Source organism: Propithecus coquereli, unplaced genomic scaffold (assembly GCF_000956105.1).
Source record: "Propithecus coquereli isolate 6110/MARCELLA unplaced genomic scaffold, Pcoq_1.0 Scaffold213, whole genome shotgun sequence".
NCBI lineage: Eukaryota > Metazoa > Chordata > Mammalia > Primates > Indriidae > Propithecus > Propithecus coquereli.
The window spans coordinates 2,965,075-2,976,333 of NW_012146412.1; the positions used below are offsets into that span (position 1 = coordinate 2,965,075).

Here is an 11,259-nt window from a genome sequence, read left to right on the forward strand (position 1 = left end):
CAGAACTCTACTACTAGTTGACAAGCTTAATTTTATATATAATGAAATCTTTGTTTCTCTTGATTATATAAGCAAAATGTACCTATTAAAGTTTATTTAAATTTTATAAAAAAGGACTTTTAAAAAAACTAGATTGTTTAATTTAGATAACTTTCCAGTTTAAATCAATGACTATTTTACCATTCTTAAATACATTTTCGTTAGTAAAACTGTATTTATAAAAGTGAGAACCTACATTATGCTTTAGTTAAAGTATGCACCGAGATTAAGCACTTGTTTTAATTTTTCACGTGTCTATTTTGTTTAGTATGCCTACAATAATAAAGCAATCGTGGAATGTGGATACAATGAAATATTTTCCAAAGCTAAACAGTTTAAAAAACACTGTAATTCTCTCCTTCCAATGGTTTAAGAACTCTCACTGTTAGTTTTCTTTAGCTGAGAAGTATTTAAAGAAAGACACTACACTGTCGAGGCGGCATCAAGTAACTCTCTAGGAGAGCGGCGAGGCGGGGGATGGAGACGCTGACCCACGTGGCGTCACTCGGATGAGAGACAAAAATGGACCGGTTTGTCTTCACCAGTATCAGCTATGAACGTGGCTTGTTTTGTCTTTACTCTTCTGCCTAGTGGAGAAACTTAAACTTGCTTAGTAATAATAGCTCTCCCAGGCCAATCCCTTAAGTTGTCATTTTTCTGGTTTAAAATACAGCCCAGTTCAAAGCGTAGCTCTCTAGGCCTCTTTCTTCCCACTTTGTGTGTAGTGGTTTTAAGGGCTGCCGCCAGGAGCTGTCTGTGGTGGGCACGGGCATGGCCTGCCCTCTGCGCCCCCATCAGCCGTGCCACTCATGGCAGCGTGTGTGTGTTTGTCGGGGCTAGGGGTGGTTACTCTTACTCGGGTAAGAGTAACAGTGGTACTCTCGTTCTTTTGGTCGCTGCTGTTGCTCTGTCCAATGCTGACAGATCGTGTCTGTTTGTGTGCGTGTGATCTGGCAGCGTCGATGAGCGTACTATGTGGACGTTGGCTCCTGGAGAGCTCAGGGAGTTGACAAAACATTCTACAGGCAGCATTTCCTTTGTCCTGACCCCAAGGCACGGGAACACCCCTCTGAATATGAAGTCACGGAATCCCCTCTCACCTGCCTCCATCAGTGGTCAGGGTGGTCTCCTCGCTGAGTGCACGGTGCCTGGCTTGGCTCTCCGAGGGTACCTGCCAGTACTTGCCCATAAATTTCCATGTCATCCACACCATGGACGGAGGGACGCTAGTGAGATGTTGTCTAATGCCCCCGGGCTGCCACACACTAGGGGCAGACCCCCCAATACTATAGCTAAGCTTTTCAAACTCCAGTTCTCCAAGACTGCAGAGCGTAAGTCACCCGCCTTTATCAATTTCTACAGAGAGGCAGGCCCTTACGCAGAGTCCAGAGTCAATGCTCAAACTCCACAAGTAATTCTTTGGGGTACTCCAGATTTGGAGGGATGACAAGAAGAAAACTTCCTCTCCCCATAAATACGTACTATGAAGAAGGATGAGGATGAGATAATTAGCATTACACGGACTCTGCTCTCTCCAAAAAGACTTTTTATGGACTAGGGGCAGGATAGGTGGGTGGGGAACTTTCTTCTGAACTTTGCATCCTTTCCAAAGACTGAAGCAGTTCTCCACACTTAAAAGGTGAGAAAGACGGTGACTTTGGACGTGACTGTGAACTGCGTCCCTGTTTACTGGAGCTCTGGTCACAATCCCTCCTTGGGAGTAGGTAAATGTTCCACTCAGTAAATTTTAGCAAATTCATATCCAGCAAAGTAATATATACTGTGTACATTTTACAAAGTTTATTCATGTAGACATAAGAATGAGTTAAAGCCCTTTCATATTTGACTGTCTGAATCACGTCTGAATACTTTTTATATTTTTAAAGGGAAAAAATTCCAAAAGCACATAAATGCCCAATATAAATGAAAACTTTCAATTCTCATTTGGAAATAACTTAAATCGCAGTTTAATAATAACAACTGGTTGTGTAGCCCTTACAGTTTACAAAGAACTCACACATACGTCATCACATTCGGTCTCAACAAACCTATGAAGCCGATTCAAGATTCGCCTTCAGCTGATTGTCATCATTTCCCCGTCTCTGTAGGTGTGACAATTAAAGCACAATGAACTTAGTGACTTGCTGCTGTCTGAACCACGGCTCTCACTTGGCTGTGAAAGGAAAACTCCAGGCTTTTCCCAGTGCATTTGCCTCCCTCCGCACACGTGCACAGACGCTGTTCTTCTCGGCAGAGACCCTGCGTTCTTTACCACGTGCCTCCTGCACTGGTCCTCTGCGAGCAGGACCAGACGTGGCCCGGGCTCCCTCGCTCCAGACCCTCTTCTCCTTGTGACCAAAAACATGTGTGCAAACAGCTGTCCAGGATTAGCAGCACAGCCTGCATGTCAGTGGGACCTCAAGCCATATCCAAATGACAACTTTCGGGAAATGACGCTGAAGACAGCCAAGCACATACACTATGTCCAAGTTCCCTTGGGGCCTCACTTCCCTGGGTATTTAAAGTGACAGCTTTGTCTGGTCCTGAATTTATTTGTATCTAATATAAAGGCTAATATCTGTGAAGGCTTTGAAGATATAAAAACTTTTTTTTTTTATTCAGCAATGGTAAATTTTCTTGCCAAAGACTTCAGCGTTAGGGGAAGTAATATGCCAAGCTTTGCATCCAACAGGGTCATTGTAAGTTTTAGAATTATCACAAGGGGCACTGGGCAAGGGAAATGGAGCTCAAAAGTGATACCCACCCCCAACCTCCCCACCCACCCACCCGTCATTACCATAGTTACGACAGGAAACAAACAGTGAGATAAGCCTTGTGCGATTTCGGATCACTGGGGTGAATAATCCTAGCTTTATCTGCAGGGTTTTATCATGATTTAAACATGTAACAGGGCAACAGAAGGATGGATAAATGACTTGCTACGCTCAATAAAGATGTTGCTGCTGTTTTATTAGTTAACCTTTACTCTCAGAACCTGTGCAAAGTCTTGAAATTATTGTCCTACCAGCAAATTATTGGAATTGACAGCCATGACTGATTTCAGTTAGTTTAGTTATGACACTCTACAGGGCTTATTTTAGGGGGAGGATGTCTCTCTCATACCTGAGTTTCTGAGGCTGGAGTAGGACAGAGCTGTGGAGATCACGGCAGCTGGGACTCCCAGGGCACGCCCACAGTGTCTGACGCTTCCCAAATCTGTCTTTCTGAGCGTGATGGAGTCTGGCCTAACCTGTCTTCCAGTTTTGCAATCTCTTCTACGGCACCCTCACCAGAGTGGTTTGTGTTCTTTGATTACAATTTTGTTGGTGATGTACTCATTACAGTTTGAACCTGGCAATTTCATCTTCAGACAGCTTTGATAGGTAGTAATGATGACAACAAAAACAATAAAAAACAACTAACACTTACTGTGGGTTACTATATTCACGGCACTATAAAAGTACCCCATCATTTCATTTAATCCTCAGAAGAAAGACCCCATAAGGTAATAAATATCATCACCTCCATTTTACAGATACGAAACTAAGGCTTAGAAAAGCGAAGTGGATCCTCCAGTGCCCCGCAGCTAGGAAATGTCAGAGTCACAGCGCAGGGACAGCCGATGCCAACACCTGAAAGAAGCTACATCCTCCAGCTCCCACACCCGGAGCTGGAATCTGCTTCCTGGTTCTCTCCTCTGAGGACCCAGGGAAACGTCTTAATTCCTTTCCCACGGCTCAGTCTTCAAATATTTAACATGGCTTTCAACCCTCCCTATTTTTTTTTGCATTCTTTTCAGACTGGGATGCTGTGTTTAGATGTTTATTCCCCAAACCTGCTACCTCATATACTTTTCTCATCCGGCTTGCCGTAGCAGCTCTCTACAGGTCTGCTCGCTCCGTCTCCCATCCTGCACCCAGCAGCCAAGGCGGTCCTTAAAACGTAAGTTTGCTTGCAGCACTCTGTGGCTTCTCCTGTCACTCAGAGTCAAAGGGAAATCTATCTTTACAGTCAACTTCGGGATTATAAAATTGTCTTAATGCAATTATCTTTTCAAAATTGATGGTTTCCAATTATGTTGAGCCACAACAATATTCTTCTTTCTCCTAAAAACGACAAGATTACAGGTGCCCCATGATATGGGCCACACTCCCTGTCCTCCCACTTTGCTCATACTTGCTCCGGGCACGCTGGCCTGCTTGCTGTTCTCTGAACATACCCAACCCCTCTTTCTGGAATGTTCTGACCTGGAATATTCACCTGGTTCTTTCCCAACCATCTTCCCACCTCCTCTCCAAAGTCATCTTATCGGTGGGGCCTTCTCCAGCTACTCCATTTAAAAGCCAATCTCTCCCCTCATCAGTATTCCCCCTCCTCTTCCTTTCTGTATTTCTCTCCATAGCACGTATCACCAACTAACTTATTTTTATTTTACTTAGTTCTTTGTTTTTTTGCCCGCCCTCTCCTCCTTCCACCCACAGAAGGATGCAAGCTCCATGAGGACAAGGAATTTTATCTTCTTGATTCAATTCCAAGGTTGAATCGTAAGGAACTGGTCCACAAAACGAAAATTTCATATGGGTCAACATACCATATTGCCATCACCAAGAACAGTTCCTGGCACAGAGTCGCACTCAATCATTAGTCGGTGAATAAAATAATTTATCCATATATGGAATACTACAAATATTAAAGAGCCCTTATATACTTTATTATCCTTGGTCAGACTTTACTATCAGCTGGTCAGATTTCTGATACCATCTCTGAAGGTCTGCCTAATCCTGTGTGGAGCAGAATATAGATGGATATGCAAATAAATATTAAAAACATTTTTATCAATATATTGAGCCTGGTTTTTAATGGTATGATATGATATTTTCTTCACAGCACTTACTAGTGATTTTAACACTCATCTGTCAGCCTGAGAGCATCCTGTGTTCAAAGTGGCAACTTCCCTACCGATTGGTAGGATCTGTTTGAAGATAAGTCTATTTAATTTAAGCTAAATTAAGGCAGTGATTTTGCACAATCACCTGCTACAGAATGACCTACTTGTCTTACTACCACTGTGCTTACACAGAGGAGTGGGTATTTTTTAGAAAATAACGACAAACTAATAATAATGTTTCACTTGAAATATCTCTGTTGATTTGTAGCATATAATGAGCCTCTAGCTGAAAATCACTGCAGAAATAAACTTTTTCACAGGGCACCATTTTCTACTGGCAGATTTGACATAGTATATTTAGTTTACTTTAACAATGTTTCAGCCACTGTCTTAAAAAATGTAAGAAATTCTAATGTTGAGAAATAGAAATACTATAATGGAATACATTACATGATAGGATAAGAAAAACTAGGATAATTACTGTAGGACTGAAACAGTAATCCTTATTAAACCAGAAGATGTTGTAGAAATTATTGTCAAACCCAAGTCATCTCTTCGATTACCATTTCAAATTATTCACCGTTAATTTGCAGCACTTCTTATGGAAAGCTGAAGAAGTTTTTGTTCTACACATTGAGGGTAAGGAGGCAGCTTAAAATTTTTAAATAGATATAAGAAAGTCTTTTTTCCCTCGTTTTAAAAGCCCCTTCAGTACCACAAATCAGCAAGAATTCTCACATTCACGTAAAATTTAATATAAAGCATTAGTTTTTTTATACCCACAACAAAACATGGACCTGCAGAAGTTTTCAAGCAATCCTCCAGCAGCTTCATGCGGGTCTTCTGGAGCTCTGGGTTGTCCCAGTCATCTTCTTGAATTCCCCAGTACAGATCGATGACCTGGGAACAAACGGATGAGGCAGCATTAATTTACCTGTGGGAAAATTAAATTTACCTGTGGGCTTTGTTGTTATTCTTGATGTCAAGCTAATGTGACTTAACTTTTCTCTTTGTAGCATGTTTTCCCTTAAGAGGAAAAATGATCTTGCTTTTTGAGACAGACTCTCACTCTGTCACCCAGGCTGGAATACAGTGGCATCATCATAGCTCACTGTAGCCTCGAACTCCTGGGCTCAAGTGATCCTCCTGCCTCAGCCTCTTGAGTAACTGGGACTATAGGCATGCGCCACCACACCTGGATAATTTTATCTTTTGTAGAGACAGGGTCTCTACACTATTGCCCTGGGCTCAAGCACTCCTCCCACCTTGGCCTCCCAAAGTGCGGGGATTACAGGTGTCAGCCACCGTGCCCAGCTCAGAAAATGATTTTTAAGATCCATATAAAGAGATACTTTTTATTCCATAATGGATCAGGAATCAACATTATAATTTCTTATTTTGTTTCTGATTATACTGTTGACATACATGGGCCCAGAGATAATGAAATGCTAAAGGTCAAAGGCTTTGGAGTGCAGGCTTTCATTATACTGAAATGATAATAAAACTTTTAAAAACGTTTGAAAGCAGCTTAGATAGGGCTACTGCATTATTTGAGACAATTAAGTGACAGTGTATAATGTTACTATACGTTTTAATATGAGCGGGGAAAACCATAATGAGAATTAACATATACTGGTCTGAAGTTAAACAGCTACATTTCTTAAAACAAAACAAAACCCAAACCATGTTATTACCATACTTTATCCCATGGGAATAGATATTTTGTTTATGTCTCTTTTATCTGTAAGCAGTCTGGCTTCTATCAATATATATATCTATCTATCTAAAAAGCATGTATTGAGAAACAAGGAAAGGTATGCCTTACAGAGAAGTGAGGATAACAGGATCCTCTATATTCCTACTTCAGAGACTACTAGGGAAGATTCTGCAAGTCTGTGAAAACGTTTCCAAGTGCTCTCTTTGAAAAATGCAATGGAGAGCAGTATGGGTTTCATTTCTTCCACTCAACTGCTATCTGCATAAAGTAAATGTATCTAATTGCAGCTTTGAAGATTTCTTTTCTGTTCCTTGTTTCGTACAAGCAGAAACAAGAACCACCTCCCTCCTCACTTGCTGCTTGCGTGGCATTCAGTGAGACGGAAGCTCAGAGAATGGGTCCTCCCTTGCGGCCCAAGCAGATCCCAGGGACTCTGAACACTTCTTGTTTCTTGGTTGTGGCCCCCACATGAGTGTTTGTACCAGATCCTTCCCTGCCTGCATTTGAGTTTTTAGAAGGCTGATAGATATATGACAGGTTCTTTAGAAAATATTCCCACGTCATGTTTTATCATTTCAAATTATTCACTGTTAATTTGCAGCATTTCTTATGGAAAGCTGACGAAATTCTTGTTCTTACACATTCAGAGCAAGGAGACCATTTAAAATTTTATGAAATTTTAGTTTTATGAAAATTATGAAAATCTTATGAGAAGATCAGCATTGATTTTAGGGCCCTTTTCTCTAATCTACCTTATAAAGTTCAATCACACAATGCCATGGCAGGGGCTATCTAAGATCCCAGAGAGCCTGGGATTCACTGGGCTTTACATGGAGGTGCGATCACCACGTCCAGGTCAATGCCCAAGTATGGCAGGACCTCATGTCCTTTCTGCCACTTTTGGATACATGCTTCTGGCACAGAAGGAGAGTTAGAATCAGGGCAGGTTCTTCTCCCTGACCTCTGTCTGGTTTGTCCATGGAGGAGGCCATATAGCAATTTGTCTGGGAAAACTAGATGGCTGAAGCCAACTGAATGTTAAAATGCCTCGGCTTGTTTAGAGGTAGGCACTGGAATCCAAATTACTCTTATTTGCTGGTTCTCTTTTGACTAGGTTGAGGCCAGAGTGTCCATAGCCTCTTAGTCTCAGATCCTTATGGGGCTACCAACAGGGATCACATTCATATGATTTAGAAAAGGGCTTTTCTCTTTTTCTAGTTACCAGAAAATTGTTATTACATACTGAAATCATTCCAACAAGACATTTTTGGTCATTTGCCCAAATAACCATCAAAATAAACATTCAAATTCACTGCAATGTGTATGGTACCCCTTAGTTATGCCACGCACAATCTAAAAACCGTGAAAAGAGCCTTGTCTTCATTTTTCGACTGACACTGTTTGGATGTAGTTGAGGAAGGTCTTATTTAGAACAAATAAAAAGAAATAGTAAAAATGAAGGTTAAGATAATAAAAGCTATAAATATATACTTGCTCTTCTCTTGTCTTCTTTAAAAGACATAAAATTATGTCAAGTAATATTAGTATGCCACGGGATTTATAAAATATATAGATGCAACATGTATAACAACATGGCATAAAAGGGGGGGAAGGGAATAGAGCTACTACAGAGGAGTAATCTTTCTAGAGATCACTAAATTAAGTTAGTATAAATTATAGATTCTGATAAATTAAGTGTATATGCCTTTAAATAATGACTAATAACTAAAAAATACAGTGAAAAAGTCATTAAAGGAAATAAAATGTTACACTGAAATCATTCACTTACTGCAAAAACAAGTAGAAGAAGAGGACTAGAGGAATACAAAAGACAGTAGATAACAGGCAAAAAAGTAAATTGTCAGATGTAAATCCAACTGTATCAATACCACCATTAAATGTGAATGAATCAAACAATCAAAAGTAGACACTACTGACTGACTAAAAACAATATCCAACTATATACTGTCTACAGGAGACCATTTTAGATTGATATTTATAAATGTTGAAAGAAAAAGGTATATCGTGCAAACAGCAACCACAAGCAAGCTGGAGTGGCTATACTATGATCAGACAAAATAGATTATAAAACAAAAAATCTAACTAGAAATAAAGGATATTTTATAATGATAAAAGGGTCAATCCATCAGGAACATATAATAATTATAAATGTATATCTATTTAATGACAAAGTCCCAAAATATATGAAGTACAAACTGGGAGAAAAAGACAAGTCAACTATAATAGTTGGAAACTTAAATATTCTACCTTCAATAAAGGGAAGAACTACTGGGAAGAAGAAAAATTAAATGAGTTTGACAATACTATAAACCAACTAGAGCACATATCTATGAAATAATCTACCCAGCCACAGGAGAATTTATGTTTTTCTCAAGTACACATAGAACATTAGTTCATAAAACAACCCTCAATAAATTTAAATGGGTTTAAATAATATGTGTTCTTTGAACACAATGGAATGAAATTAGAAATCTATAATACAAAGAAATTTGGGAAATTCACAAATTTGTGAAAACTAACACACACCCAAATAATCAATAGGTCAAAAAAGTAATCACCAGGGAAATAAAAAATATTTTGGGATGAATGAAAATAAAGACACAACATACCAAAACTTATGGGATGCAGCTAAAGCAGTACTGAGAGGAAAATTATAGCTGTAAACTATAATTAGCTGTAAAAGCTATATTAAAAAAGAAAAAAGATCTCAAATCAATAACATAACTGTCTACCTTAAGACACTAAAAGGAGAAGAGCGAGCAAGGCCAAACTAGGCAGAAGGAAGGAAATAAGAGATTATAGTGGAAATTAATAAAACTTAAATGTGACAAACACAAAATCAAATACAATGTTATGTTATTTAAGAGATAAGAACTTATTCAAAGAGATGAATTAATTGACACAAACTAAGAAATCTAGAAATAATGCTTTCCTGGCCAATTAGGAATGTCTAGCTTATTCAATTAAAAAATTTTCTCATTTATGCTTAAAAAAAAAAAAAGAAATGAATAAAACAGAATAGAAAAGCAATAAAGAAAATCAACAAAACAAAAAATTGTTTCTTTGAAAAGATCAACACAATGAACAAAACTTTAGCTGGATTGACAATAAAACTAAAGGGAGAAGACTCAAGTCACAAAAATCAGGAGTGAAAGAAACGCTGTTATTATCAGCCTTATAGAAATAATGATTCTAAGAGTATATATTCTGAACAACTGTGCGTCAATGAATTAGATAACTTAGATGAAATGGAAAAACTCCTAGAGACACAAATCAGCAAAAACTGACTCAAGACAAAATAGACAAGATGAAGATAACTTTAACAAGTGAAGAGATTAAATGAAAAACCCAAAACTATCCTGGTAATTTCTAAAAAACATTTTAAAAAGAATTAATGCCAATTCTCTTAATAAATTTTTTCAAAAATTAGAAGAGAAGGGAATACTTGCCAACTTATTTATGAGACCAGTATGACTGGCAGCAAAACCAAACAAAAACAACTCAAGAAAACCATACATCAGTATTTCTTATAAGGCAAACATCCTCAACAAAATAGTAGGAAACCTAATCCAGGAGCATATAAAAAGGATTTTACAACACAACCAAGTGGGATTTATACGGAATGCAAGATTGCCTAGGCATCAGAACATCAACTAATGTAATACACTATATTAATAAGAGACAAAAACTACATGATCATCTCAATAGACAAAAATTTTTACAAAACTCAACACCCTTTTAACCCTCTTTAACATTGTGATAAAAACACTCAATAAATTAGGAATAGAAACAAAATTTCTCAACCTGATAGAGGAAACTTATAAAAAACCCACAGCTAACTAATATCATTCTTTTTTATTCTTTTTTTTTTTATTTCATCATATTATGGGGGTACAGATGTTTAGGTTATGTATGTTGCCCTTCCCCCCCTCCCCCCCTAAGTCCGAGTTTCAAATATGTCTAGCCTTTGGGTGGTGCGCATTGCACTCTCTGTGTATGCAAATACCTGTCCCCTCCTCCCCCCTGCCCAACATCGAATAGATGTTACTCTTCTATGTGCATTTATGTGTTGATCAGTTAATACCAGTTTGATGGTGAATACATGTAGTGCTTGTCTTTCCATTCTTGGGATACCTCACTTAGTAGAAGGTGTTCCAGCTCTATCCAGGAGTATATAAGAGGTGCTATATCACCATTGTTTCTTAAAGCTGAATAGTACGCCATGGTATACATATACCACATTTTATTAATCCACTCAGGTATTGATGGACACTTGGGTTCTTTCCACATCTTTGCAATTGTGAATTGTGCTGCTATAAACATTCGGGTGCAGGTGTCTTTCTTATAGAGTATCATTTGTTCTTTTGGGTAGATGCCCAGTAATGGGATTGCTGGATCGAATGGTACTTCTACTTGTATCTCTCTTTTTTTTTTTTTTTATTTCAGCATGTTATGCGGGTACAGATGATTAGGTTACGTATGATGCCCTTAACCTCCCTACCCTTTAAGTCTGAGCTTCAAGTCTGTCCTTTCCCCCGGAGGTGTGCATCGCACTCATTGTTTGTGCATATGCCCATCCCCTCCGCCCCCCTCC

At 38.8% G+C, this 11,259-nt stretch overlaps 1 protein-coding gene across 1 annotated transcript in view; it reads right to left on the bottom strand.

Annotated features, from left to right (window-relative positions):
- NWD2 (NACHT and WD repeat domain containing 2) overlaps nucleotides 1-11,259 on the bottom strand; it is a 188,670-nt gene that overhangs the window by 72,013 nt on the left and 105,398 nt on the right. The window contains exon 3 of the mRNA XM_012644481.1: nucleotides 5,711-5,827. Within this exon, the coding sequence (XP_012499935.1) occupies nucleotides 5,711-5,827 (117 nt within the window). The remainder of the gene's footprint in view (nucleotides 1-5,710; nucleotides 5,828-11,259) is intronic.